Raw genomic sequence first — 13,220 nt, forward strand, 5'->3', positions numbered from 1 at the left:
CGCTAGGATGGGTCCAAACTGCCTACTTGCATCTAAATCATCCTACCAGGAGCAAGAGAATGAAGCTGTAAACTCGGCGTGAAACTCAAGACTCAAACATCAAACACACACTGAAGTGGCTTGCTCTCTAGCTCACTATGCTACACCAAAAACACGCATTAAACTGGACTTCCGCCATAGCCAAATCATTTCATAAAAGAGAACGCGCGTTGATAATTTCTACTATTTCTTGATTTATTGACAAACCCCTGTTGCTTTAGGCTTAGATGAGAAACATGGGGCTTGATGGCATAGGTGAGAGGCGTTATAACTTTCCACCTTTCGTAGACGTCGCAGCAAGTAAGTAACTGTACTTTTGCACTTGCTGCAAAAGCCAGCTTATAGCTGTGTGGCTGCATACTTAGTGGCTACCGGCAAGAGAGTCTAAAGTCTCTCTAGGATTAGTTTTGATGCTGTCTTTGCTTGGTGAAAATAGGTTGACCGTGATTTTGATTTTAGCCTTGGCCCCTTATTCCCCCTCGGATGCCATGCTGCACCCGTTTTCTTTAAGTGGAACTCAACCTCTGACTCAAGCTTTGGACGGCTGTCGACTGCGTTTACATCGACTTCGACGCTAGCAAGGTAGAAACCATTTAGTTGAATCAAGGTCAACTTGTCAGCTCAAGGTCAACCAGAGCTCTTTCGAGCGCTTCTAGAGATTGCTGGTATGTAGACGCTGCGAGGAAGAGGGAGATAGACCACCCCCGACTTTAGCCTTTGCTGCTCACCCTCGAATCGTCTCCGCGTATGACTTTACCGCAAGAGATCCCCCCTCGCGGCTTCATTCTTAGTGATCTGGATAAATTTTAGCGTCTTTCACTGCGAAAATGCGATCGAAACCTCTTTGCTCAAGAAATTTGGGTTGATTGTCCACAAAAGAGCATAATACTACCAGATGATCATCAGGCAGTGGGGGCCGTGCAATTAGACGTCATGGAAGCACTCTAATGTTCTCTAGTTCACAGACACTAAATTGATCTGCTTGCTATGCGGGTTGCATAAAAGCATGCAGGTGATTATCATTGAATAAAGCCTCCTAGCACATGAAAATACTGCGGAGGACGGCCGCTCCGTTTACTTCAATAGGCCAGTTGCTAAACACTGCACTACTTAAGACCAATATCAGCTGTTAAGTTCGTTTGAGACCAAGAGAACCACAGGGTCTCGATCAAAGCATCAATCGCGGTTTCTATATTGTGTGTTATTCCTCTTACCCTAGCGAGCTTGCTTGGCCAATATTGCAACCTTAATAGACACTTGCCACTTACATTGCTGCCACGGAATAAACAGTCGAACATGACTATGGTAAGAGATTCATTCCATGAAAGGAAAAGGATGGCATGGTATACTCTAGTATAGAGTCTCGACGGTTACGACCGAAAGGAAAAGTAAGTGAAGGAGGGTGCAGGTGGAAGCCATAGAGGATGGTCACATATCCCGCTCTATCTCATAATGAGAGGCTTGGTTTACGCATTCTGCTCATAATATATCTCTAACTAATGCCACCAAATAAAAATGCGAGGCAATGCGTATTAAAGTAATCAACGTGCTGTTATCTGGCAATGCTCGTCATGAATTAGCGACGATATCATCATCTAAAGTCTGCTCTGTGGGACGGCAGGGTGTATCAGTCGCTAATTTCACGGTAGTAGAGTAGAAAAGGAAACCTGGCGAAAGGAAACTTCCAACATGTTCCAGACTACAGTGGTAATGTATCTCTGGACCACGGCTAGGCTCTAGCTGCACAAACTCTTTGGATGTGCACATCTGCTCAAGCACTTGTGTCGCCGGTTCTGATATTACGGCAGTTCAGCAGGTCTGCGACGAGAATTGCGCTTCGGTCAATGATAACGCAACGTTTCTTTGAAAGGAATGGTTTGTATATTTATACCCAGTAAGTTACAAAACAAACTTCATCTAGCCCAATGGATTGACCTCGTCAACTCGTATGGGGACGAAACGGAGCAATCGCCATCTTGACAAACTTACGGGATAGCCATTCTGTTATTTATGGAATGATAGAATCTACAATGCCGCTAATCTAGAAATTTAGAAAAGTCCAAAGGGCGACCTCAGCAGTGTAAGGGACAAGGAAGGATATACCGATTAGGTGGACCTCACATTTCCTCAAGATACACTGAGATATTTGAGCTCAGCCCAGTTGTATTAGAATATAGGGAGATATAATGATACTCCTCCGCAGGGGTATCGACTCAGCAAACTTCTAGACTAAAGTAGGCAAGATCTGTGCCAGGAATATGGAGATGCTTTATAACTCTCCACCTCCGTACCTAACGAGGGATGCTGGCACCACTCGGCAGTGGATATCATCAGTACCCACTCCAGCGGCTACCAATTTCAGCAAACCCAGCAGATTGAAAGGAGCATGCTATGTTGCGATGTCTCAGCTGTCATGTCACCTCCGTATTGTGCTTTTAACCCGGCGGATCAACTGCAAACAATAGCCGGGACTGAATCGAGACCCACTCGTCAAAGCCGGATGTTTCAACCAATCATTTCATCAAAAGCTCCGATTCGCCACCCCCAGACCAAAAGAGACTCCACTAAAACCCGCTTTCCGCTAGACTAGCCGAGATTTTTGCCTAAATGGGATAATTGGTGCCTCGATGTCAACTTAAAAATAGCAATGGACAAGATGATATAATGGACAGATGCTGCTGCTAGCAATTATAAATAGGGCTGCAGCTTTGAGAACGAGGGTACCTGGGCTGGCAACTTTCTCTAAGGTATATTAACTAGTATCTTGACTTCTCTCGAGCAGATCTGTACAGGATGCTGGCATAGCAGCTCGACAACGCCCTAGTTGGCGGCTGTTTTCTCTATTACCGTGCCTATAGGGCTTTAGCGGCTAAAGCAGCGTAAATAGGTGCCACAAGCCTATGCATCATGAATGTCTTTTATGTGCAACTTGCAGCCGCTGCTATTGGTCCATAAAGTATACATCGACTTATTGCGAAGCCAGCTAGCCTTATACAGCTCGGAAGGGTTCTTCCGTCACCCCAATGGTCTGATTCTCGCCGTATTAACACCTTCCTCTTTAAATTTTCCAGAGATGTTGTTTATGTCTGGGGAAGGCTGTGAATACGACGACTTGGACCTGACCTAGATCTGACACGGAAGATGGGTGACCGAGCCCTAAACAGGTAAGTGTCCCCTGTGTTAATACAGTGCCTGATCTTGATCTCAAGTAGAGAATATGGAAGATGTCAAGTAGCGTATATTGATGACATCCTATTACCACTCAGCATTAGCCCAGAATTGATTCGGAAGATGGTAGCCGAGCTCTTATAGGTAACGCCTATCTGTGTTAATATGATACTCTCGCTAACTACTAAAGCAAACCATATGAAAAGTATATACGATTCCTCCATTTCTCCACTATTTTGTATATCGTCAAATGCAATGTTTGTACTCAATATGGCCATTATATAAAGGGAGTCAGCTCCCTCAATATTGGCCATTATACTCTCGAGTACATCGTTAGCGACTGTCTAATGTCCATTTTTTCAGCATGAAGTTTTTTAAGAGCCAGGCCCTAGCCTTGTTGGCTGCAACTTCGGTAGTAGCCACACCATTGCAATCCGTTTCACCACGCGCCAGCAGCTATGTGACGGTATCAGGCCTCCAATTCAACATCGATGGTAAAACAGGTTACTTTGCAGGCACCAACTGCTACTGGTGTTCATTTCTAACCAACCATGCCGATGTTGATCTAACTTTTAGCCATATGGCTTCTGCTGGCCTTAAAATTGTTCGCATATGGGGGTTCAATGATGTTAACCAACAGCCTGGCAGCGGAACCATCTGGTTTCAGTTGTTATCAGCATCAGGTTCTACAATTAACACCGGGGCCACTGGACTGGGAAATCTGGACTATGTCGTCCAGTCGGCTGAGACACACGGTCTTAAGCTCATTATTAACTTTGTTAACAACTGGAGTGATTATGGAGGAATCAACGCCTATGTAAACGCTTTTGGCGGTAATGCGACTTCCTGGTATACTAATACAGCGGCCCAAGCTCAATACCGCAAGTATATCCAAGCAGTGGTTAGTCGCTATACCACCTCGACTGCTATTTTCGCTTGGGAATTGGCCAATGAGCCTCGCTGCAACGGATGTAGCACCAGTGTTATCTGGAATTGGGCGTCGAGTGTCTCACAGTATATCAAGAGCCTTGATCCAAACCATCTTGTAACTCTTGGGGACGAAGGACTGGGCCTCGCCACTGGATCAGATGGTTCTTACCCATATACCTACGGCGAAGGCACGGACTTTGCTAGCTATATGAACATCACTACGCTTGACTTTAGCACTCTTCATCTTTATCCAAATTCTTGTAAGTTTTCTCACAAGGAGATACACACACACACGCACACACACACACACAGAGAGAGAGAGAGAGAGCGAGAGAGAGAGAGAGAGAAGGCTAGTACTAATTCTATTTCCAGGGGGTGAAACCTACGATTGGGGAAATGGCTGGATTCAAACTCATGCTCAAGCGTGCGTAGCATCAGGCAAGCCATGCATGTTGGAAGAATGTAAGTTATTCTGTACCCTTTTTTGCAGTTATTTAGACAGCAAAGAACATGGAGATATGAATGACTGGCTAATTCAATACTTGATGGCTAGACGGCGCACCAACCAACCACTGTGCTATTGAGTCTCCGTGGCAACAGACTGCTCTGGCGAGTAAAGGCATGGCCGCCGATCTATTCTGGCAGTGGGGTGATACCCTTTCGAATGGTCAGTCATCTGATGATGGAAATACCGTCTACTATGGCACATCGGATTTCACATGCTTGGTTACAAACCATGTGGCGGCTATTAATGGTGGGACTCCCCCTCCTCCAGCCTCAAGTACGACTACGAGCATGGCCACGAGCACTTCAAAGCCCCCCTCTGGTCCCACTGGCAGCTGCTCACCTCTGTACGGACAATGCGGCGGCACAGGTTGGGGCGGTGCTACATGCTGTTCATCAGGCACCTGCACGTATTCGAATCCGTACTACTCTCAGTGTGTGCCCAGCTAAATATTGTTTATCAAATCTGGGATGAGAGACAAGTGAATGGAAGGGGCTAGGTACAAGATGAAATTTATGAGAATTTCGGACTTTTGTTTCTATTCAATATTGAACTTTAACAAACAGTAAGAGTGAGAGAAGTGATATGGCATAGCGTGATCTATTCTGTCAAGAGTCCAATATGAATGCCTAGTTGAAGAAAGCATTAAAATTACAAAAATGTTTCTCTGGTGTCCTCATTGCGCGCTTGAGAAATGCCCTGGCAGTAGCTAACGCATAAATATTAAATGGTTGATCTTGCAGAGAATATAAAGTGCATCACAATGAAATGGCATCGTCTAAATTGTAAATATATAATAGGAAATACCTATCATATTATATCTAGCCGGAAAGTAGGCAAAATTCTTCTTTATAATCAGCCAAAAGAATTTTCTGGCATTTAGAACCGATCCTTTCTCCCTTCCTTTTCTGGATTCTTAACCAGAGTTGTTTACTAAAGTCGTTTCTCCGGTGTTGTATAGCTGATCCAATCATTATGCTAGTGTTGGAATTATAACATCGAGTATGATTCTGTGTTAGGCATCCTCATTATCACTATTCTTCCACAGTGAGAGCCTAGGGCAATAACTGTGTCCGTTAATGATAGTTGTGATGACGTAGAAGGCGACAGAGGCCATACAATGGGATGCGAAGACCGGTATTCCGGTGGGAGACCTATGCGCCCATGTGGATGAAGGGAGCCCAATCTAGAACGCGCTCCGGGTTCCGCTGCCTCAATCTCCTCACAGCCTGATCCAGTGCCTCTGGAGCTGGCAATCCGGCATCCCCGTCACCCGCTGCGAAAAGCGTACGATAGAATTCCGCCGCAACCTCTTGGCAACAACGGTCCTTTGTCTGCCACAGCGTACCAACCACATGCTTAAACCCCACAAGCTGAAACGCGCTCGATATGTGGATTGACTCGTCTGCAAGAGTGTTGGCTCGGTTCTCGGCTGCTGAGCAGACAGACAGGTAAGCCAGCTCAGCCGATGAGGCTCTACATGCGCTTATCTCTTGGACAGCGAGTCTACCTGCTGCGAGACAAGTGGTCACTATCGAGTCCGGCCACTTAGAGCCACGGGTATGGGAAGGTACCGCTTCAGGGTCCGGCATGAGAACGAGGTGGCTGCTGTTGAGGTCTGTGGCTTGTGCCACGGCGTGGCAAGCGAAGTGCACAACGTGCGCCAACGGCAGCTCCTGTAGCACCGAGCGTGGTTCCGGGGCTTTGAGCTGGACCACCGTTGCGTGCGGCTTGGATACCGATGCAATCGCGGCAACCTCGTGATCGACTGCAGGAAGAGATTTTGCACCTGGAGCATCAGGAACCGATACCAGGAGAATACGTTTGTTCTTGTTTGGATTGTCGACTTCTTCGAACGAAGTGTGGTCGCGGGCAAAGGTCAGCGCTCGTAAAGTCGTGGTATAGGAAGAGAGCACATGGCTGATAGTGTTCTCGGTCGAGCCTTGACTGTGATCCCCTGCAGCGTGGAATGGTGCTGTGCTGAGAATGCCGGTTCCGATCCAATGCACCCGCGGCCGGAGCCCGGAGCTGGATCTTGTCATTCCCAGGTGGTCCAGAACAGGCTTCACGGAGCTGAGCCAAAGCCAAATCAGTATTTCTCTCATATGCTTGTTCTTTTCGGCGAGATTTCTTAGCGTCCAGTTCGCTAATGCGTCTTCCTGCAACTTTCTGTGGTGCTGGATGTCTTGATAGTGGAGGAGAGGAAGATGCAATGCTTCAATGCCTGAGCTGGTGATGATAATGGCGTCGCTGCGATGGACAACCTCGCTGCTGTTGATGATAATTACCGGACCATTGCGGGCGAGGGCAATCGCTTCGCTTTCGCTTGGCGGCAGCAGAAAGTTCTCTAGACCAGGCAATTTCCGGATCCTAGCGAGCATCGCGTCCATTTTATTCGATAGCTCACGCTGCCTCCTTGTCTGGCGGCCGCCTACTTTTTCCACGGGAAACGAGCTGTGCTCACGTTGGAGAGAGTTGTACCTTTCGAACAAGCCGGGCGACGCCATCTGCAGGTCGTGAGCTTCCATCGAACCGAGGTCGAGAGGCGGAGCAAATGCTGCATAGCCGGGGATGCGCCTGATGGCATCGATAACTACCATCAGCTCTTCTAGCACAGCCTTCCGTCGAGTTGCGAACTGATCTTGTGTCCTCTCCTGAAGAGATGAATCGAGCTCCATGCAGAGCCTGTGCCATTCTGCAATAAGGTCCTTATTTCCAGCTCCCAGTTGCTTCGCCTCGCTCCGAAGCTCCATGATGGAGCCTAGCAGCACGCCGCGGCTTAGTTCTAAAGAGCACAGAGCGCGATACGCGCTTCCTGGAGAAGACAGCTGCAGTGTAGCCGCAGCTATATCAGAAGGGACGCCATGCAAGCTCGAGAGGAGGAACTGGCGGTCCGCAGATGGCAGCCACCGAGGGCATCGCGCAGCCACGTTCTCTACAAGTTTATCCATCTGCTCCAGAGCTTCCGCATACCGGCCGTTAGATATCAACAATCGATATAAATGCCGAGCCGCATTATCCCTCACCGTCGTTCGTCCGGTCATTGAATCGGCAGAGCTCTTATATGCGCTGATGCATTTTTCCAAGGTCTCCTGCGACGGATTAACCGCATAGTCGAGCTCCAGTGCTTTACCGTACTCGAGACGAGCATATGATGCCCCCAGGTGAGATGATGGATACACAGATACTGCTTGAAGAAGCCATTTTGTCGCTTGCTTCAGGTCCCATATATTCCTCGTGCGAACATAGCTTGCCATCATTATGATTCCAGTGTCTACGAGCGTTTCCGGAGCCGGGTTTTTGTTCTCCAGAGCCTCTCTAGCAACAATAGAAGCGTACTCAACCGCAGTTCGAAGATCTTCCACGTTGCCCATTACGAAGTACCGTTCAAGATACGCACTGGCGAGATTCTGCATGCTTTTGACCGAAGCCTGGCAGTAGAAGATAGCATTATCGATGTCCGCAAGATCTCCAGTGCGCTCGCACTTACTTAGATACAGCAGGCCGAGGTTAGCAATTAGACTACTTCTCCCTCTTGATGTCTGTGGTCCTTGGCCGCGGTAATCTTTAGCGAGTTAGCAGCAGACTCTGCAAAAACGACTTGGGTTTAGCGACATGGCACATGGCACAGGTTACCCACCTCCTAGGAAAGCTTCGATATGTCGGATTCCGGTGTTGAGATCCTCAATCTCCCCGGTCTCCAAGTACCGCAGCCGCATCATCAGCGCTAGCGCATTGACGCTTGGTCCTCTCTCGTCGACGTTCGCGCCTTGGCTCTGATCGTCAAGCCTGGTCGCCTCCTGAACCATCTCGATGGCCTTCTCGAGAAGGTCAAACGTGCCATGCAGTTGATATTTTGACTTGTACGCATTCGCAAGACCAACCAGGGCAGAACTTCTGATCAATAAGTCATGCTTTGCCTTCGGGGATGGATATGCTAAAGCGACAATCCGCACTGCAGCGGCGCCGATGAAGATTGCCTCGGTCAGCCATTCTTCCTCGCGTCTGGTCAGGTAGACGTCTCGCAGCTCGTGAGTCATATTGCAAAGCAATCTACACCGTATCTCGCCCGGGCGGTCCATTCTAATGGTTGTTAAGTCGAACATGACGCTATCGAGCGTTAAGGGCGGGGAGGGATCAAGGAACAACATACTCGGAGTACTCGCCATCGCATTGTAGGGCGAGGCTTTCCTTCGCCTTGGTCAGACTCAATTTCAAATCGTTTAAATCATGGGATTTAAAGTAGTTCTGAAGGAAGAGATCTGCCGTCATATCTAGCAGATCGACTTGCGTTGTAAGATCGCCAGAATGCAGGTCCACGAGATCGCCCAAGTCGCTGATAAGAGGTCCACAGAGCTGTTGCAACTTCTGGCTTTCCCGATACGCCTTTCTGGCTTGGTCCACGAGTTCGGCGAGTCTGAATTCGTTAGCTACGTAGAACTGTGGCGTCTTATTTAGATACTGATTCATACCTCTCCTTAGTCAACGGCTTGGGCGAGTGCTGAAGCACCTTTAAGGATCTTGAAAGCGTAGAACTGTACTGCGCACCATCATTTTTTGGGTTGAACTGCACCGTAAAATCGACCATCTTTATCCGATGCTGTATCGTTTTCGCTCCCAAGGAAACTGCGAAGTTGACTTGGTCGGCCATCTCTTTTTTCATAACCTCATCCGTCTTGGCACTCGTGCTGATGCTTACAATCTGGGCGTTGATAACGACATCTTTTTCCAGTGTCATTAGGCTGTGGACGAAACTTCTTGATTCTAGAATGTCTGATTTGACGAGTTTGCAATACTCTGCATGCATTGCCTTTACCACCTGAAGCACGATGTAGTTATCCTGTGGGGCCGCGGCGAGATTCCCAGCATGCTTCAGCAATCTGCGCAGGACATCACTGTCATAATGCAGCTGCTCAGCATGCTGGGGGCCTGTTCCGTTGGCCTGTGAGGCCAACTTCAAAGCCTGGTGAACAGCCTTGACGAGGTCAGAGGGGTTGCCGGAGAGCTCGTACTTTCGACTTGCAATCCGTCCAACGCTTCGCAGGACGAGTGCCATCCCCTCGTACGCAGCCGGTATGGGACGTATCAACTCGGAGGCCTCACGAAGAGCATTATCGACGGTATATACTTCAGTTGTGAGCCCTATTAAGTTGCTCAGCTGGGTGACATAGTCCGCGAGATACCGGATCCGCGAAGGATGCACAGCTGGGCATGTCGTAGCAGCCTCCTTGTAGAGATGAACCGCCTCCCGTAGGTCCATCTCTTTGTTTGTGCAATCGTATTTCTTCCTCAGCAGGACTGCAAGGTTCGTACAGGCCTCCGGCCTCGAATCATCGCCGTGCTGGATCGTGTCCGTGACTAAACGTTGGAGTCTGATGGTTTCTTCGAGGTACCGCCAGTAGCCAGTTCTCTCGTATTTACTGAGCAGTGCCAAGCCCAGACTCTGTTGAATAACAATCTGCTCTGGGCTCCCGGGCGCCGCATTCTCTAGATGTTGGCGGCTAATTTGGATAGCCTCTTCGCCGTGAGCAGGATCGCCTGTCTTCTCCGATCTGAGTATGAGACGAGTGACGAGGCTGGAGAGCGCCGCATAGTGTGGCAAGGTCCCTTGCTTGGTTTCTCTCAACATCTCACGGCTGCATTCGATCGCTTCATCCAAGTCACTCAGCCGACCACCGTGGTCGGCCGACTGGAATCGGGCAACGAACCCGTCTCCCAGATTGCGGATCACGGCCGGCCAAGGTGGATCGCATGATCTGCACAGCTTTTTGGCCTGCCGGCCCAGCGCGATCGCGTCTTGGACATCTTTCCGGGCTGAAGTCTTAAGGAAGCGCGCTGTCTTCAGGAAAGCCAGGATACTCATATACGATGCACGATTTTCTGAAACATTTGCCAAGGTTAGGACTTCCTCGCCAGCCGCGATAGCCTGGTCCAGGTCTACGGCGGTCTCTCTTTTTTGATAGCGTTTGGTCAACGTGTCGCGGAGAGCTCTCCAGGCCGGTGTTTTCTCGTCGAGGGAGAGATTACTGATTCCTAATCCCATTTCGTTGATGGTACAGTCGAAACCTCGCTCGCCTTGTCCGCCTCCAGCGGCCCGGCTGGGTGGATAGGCGGATGATTCTGCAGCCATTATTGGGGGGAAGCTCTTAGCTCTTAGCACAAAAGGAGAAATCCTCGAGCGAGTGCATGAAAAGGGGAATATAAGAAGGTAACTTTCAACACGACCTGAAATCTAAGAGTCAATCTAGGGAGACTAAGTTGAGAGCTTGTGCTGGGAACATTGAAGGTTAAGTCATGGCAGAGTTGATCTCCTCTCACTTTGCAGGAGACATTCATCTTGAGTGAGTAAGCAGTCAGAGAGATCACCTGGATAACCCCTACAAGCGGCACTCCGGTTCTCGAAAGCTCAATCTCGCCCGAAAGGCTGCCTTGCCCAGGCTTACGACCTGCTGCGTGGGACAGCATCGATCAAATGCGCACTGCTCAACACGAAGCAATATTTAGCGCAAATCGGGGGGGATAATCAAGCTGTAATTGTGTCAGGTTATGTAACTAAGCCAGTTGTGCCGGGGTGCAATTGGGATTTCCTTTTGCAAGTCTAACACACTGATTCGGACGGTTTTCACCCCGCTTACATGGCCCAGGTCGAGTTTAGGCAGCTGAGGTGTGGTAATACCACCATCTTCCTTCACCAGCTGATAGGCGCCTGTGCCAACCAAAAAGCAATTACCAACACCTTTTTGCTGCGGTTGAGGAATTGCTCAGCTTCCGCAGCTCGTTAAACACTCTTTGGTGGATATCTCAGAGCAAGCGATACAACCGTCGGATTTTTTTATTGTTTCCCGTACGCCACGATCCCTTTGTCTTGTCCTGCAGAGCAAATAAAGTACAATACATAACGCAGCATATGATTGAAAGAATAATCTTGCCGCTAGAACACACCCCTCATCTGCGATGCCGGGAAAGATTCTAATCCAAAGCAGCCTGTTACCCCTTGAGGCCGTGTCGCTCGGCCGGTTCGTCGTGGACATAAATCATCCACAGCGTCGCTACCACGATCCTTTCCCCGGCAAAATCCTAGGCTCAACCGTACAGGTGGAGAAGGATGTCACGGAGATGGTGCAGCGGCTCCAGAGCACGCGTGCCCGCGTCTCCCTGACGGAGCTCCTGACCTTCTTCAGGTCGAAGCATGAGAGGCAGGCCATCCAGGTGCGCGCCGTGATGGCGGGGCGATATATACTGAGCCAATGGGACAGCATCTTCTGCAGTGCGTGCGCCTTGGAAGGGACTAGACGATGGCTGGAGGATGCCATCGAGGACGGGAAGGAGATTTACTTCACCGTGGGCTACTGCACATTTGTCAACCCTGCAGCGGTGGAAGAAGCACGATCTGGCAAAGGAATCGAGCAATCGGTGCAGCTACCCGTGAGCATTGTAGCGGATGCGAATCTCGCTGGGATCCAACTTGGAGGGGTTGCCGACCCTGCTATGTCACACGGCAAGGAGAAGGATACGCTGGCGGCAAGATCATACAGCATGAGCGGAGAGTACGTGTATGCCGTGCAGTACTGCAAGGTGAGCTTCAAGTGGTTTTCGACTCGCAATGTTGAGTCGAGCTTGCTGGGCAAGAATAAATGGAGGGTGTATATCGGCGTCAGGGGGGAAGAGGAGGACTGGGACGGCAAAACAGACGACAATACAGTGGAGGCTGAGCTTGTAAAGGATTGGCAATCTGAGGATACTACAGTTGTTGAATGCTATTGACAGCTCACTAATTATATTTTAAAGTTAATATATAATCATACGCAGTCGTTATATATAATTTAGCTTTTACAGTTATAATTATACACCTATCAGCTTATTCTACATTACGCTATTAATATAACCAGGCACTACCTAGTACTTAGTATCTTAATAGTGCCATCCCATGAGCGTGAAGCAAGATAGCCATTTTTCGAGAAAACAACGGATTTGACGGGACGGCCATGACCATCAAGTCTTTGTAAGCAAGAGCTCCATTCGCAGTCCACAGCAGGCTTAACTGTCAGCCACTTAGGTTCTTCTATCTTGAATAATTTGCGTATTGAGCTATTCGATGGGCTAAATATAAGCGCTGATGCATATGACTGGAGTAGATTATCCATATCAGCAATCACTGAGCTGTTCTGCAGGAAAAAAACGCCGTGAGTCTTGTATAAGTTCTAAAAACTGAAAGTACGATAATCCGCAGTTTAGCGATTTTTGGTCTGAAAATCGAGGGCTTGGCGATTGGCAATTTGGTGGTTCTCTCTTTGTTGGTCAGATCTCTTTCTGAATAGTTTTATTATGCATACTCACTTTACGTTTTCCTTTCCTGAACGTATTTGATTCATCACCCTTTGATATACTGAGTCAAGTCCAGCTGGAAACTCATTTAGTTTTTCAAGGATATCGAGCGAGAGTCTTTTCGAGATTCTGAAGAGACCCAAAGAGAAGTATTGTTAGATTTAGCGGATAATTCGTGCTACAGAGTGTTCTTTATGCTATTAGATGTTTTTTTATGCGCTAGCCGCTCAATTTGATGTCTAATGTATACATC

General features: G+C 48.6%; 3 protein-coding genes across 3 annotated transcripts; 2 read left to right on the forward strand and 1 right to left on the reverse strand.

Moving 5' to 3' along the window:
- Nucleotides 1-2,758: 2,758 nt before the first annotated feature.
- MAN1 (Mannose-6-phosphate isomerase) lies at nt 2,759-5,423 on the forward strand. The gene is made up of 4 exons (XM_024901165.2): nt 2,759-3,351; nt 3,414-4,397; nt 4,510-4,599; nt 4,691-5,423. The coding sequence occupies exons 2-4, from the start codon at nt 3,572-3,574 to the stop codon at nt 5,089-5,091; spliced, it is 1,317 nt and encodes a 438-aa protein (XP_024756411.2). The 5' UTR covers nt 2,759-3,351; nt 3,414-3,571; the 3' UTR covers nt 5,092-5,423.
- A 48-nt stretch (nt 5,424-5,471) lies between these two features.
- TrAFT101_007393 (uncharacterized protein) lies at nt 5,472-10,772 on the reverse strand (the record flags this gene model as incomplete). The annotated part of the gene is made up of 4 exons (XM_024907016.2): nt 5,472-8,207; nt 8,283-8,725; nt 8,796-9,059; nt 9,115-10,772. 4 exons carry the CDS (start codon nt 10,770-10,772, stop codon nt 5,797-5,799), a joined length of 4,776 nt encoding a protein of 1,591 aa, XP_024756410.2. The 3' UTR covers nt 5,472-5,796.
- A 556-nt stretch (nt 10,773-11,328) lies between these two features.
- On the forward strand, nt 11,329-12,533 carry TrAFT101_007394 (uncharacterized protein). Its single transcript, XM_024908804.2, has one exon. The coding sequence runs from the start codon at nt 11,597-11,599 to the stop codon at nt 12,404-12,406; it is 810 nt and encodes a 269-aa protein (XP_024756409.2). The 5' UTR covers nt 11,329-11,596; the 3' UTR covers nt 12,407-12,533.
- Nucleotides 12,534-13,220: the final 687 nt, after the last annotated feature.

This window comes from Trichoderma asperellum, chromosome 4 (genome assembly GCF_020647865.1).
Source record: "Trichoderma asperellum chromosome 4, complete sequence".
In the NCBI taxonomy this organism is placed as follows: Eukaryota; Fungi; Ascomycota; class Sordariomycetes; order Hypocreales; family Hypocreaceae; genus Trichoderma; species Trichoderma asperellum.

Bases quoted from the DNA above. Each gene is read 5' to 3' on its own strand.
- MAN1 (XM_024901165.2), top strand. From the start codon at position 3,572: ATGAAGTTTTTTAAGAGCCAGGCCCTAGCCTTGTTGGCTGCAACTTCG. The intron at 4,398-4,509 runs GTAAGTTTTCTC...TTCTATTTCCAG, and splicing joins TCATCTTTATCCAAATTCTT to GGGGTGAAACCTACGATTGG. The intron at 4,600-4,690 runs GTAAGTTATTCT...CTTGATGGCTAG, and splicing joins GCCATGCATGTTGGAAGAAT to ACGGCGCACCAACCAACCAC.
- TrAFT101_007394 (XM_024908804.2), top strand. From the start codon at position 11,597: ATGCCGGGAAAGATTCTAATCCAAAGCAGCCTGTTACCCCTTGAGGCC.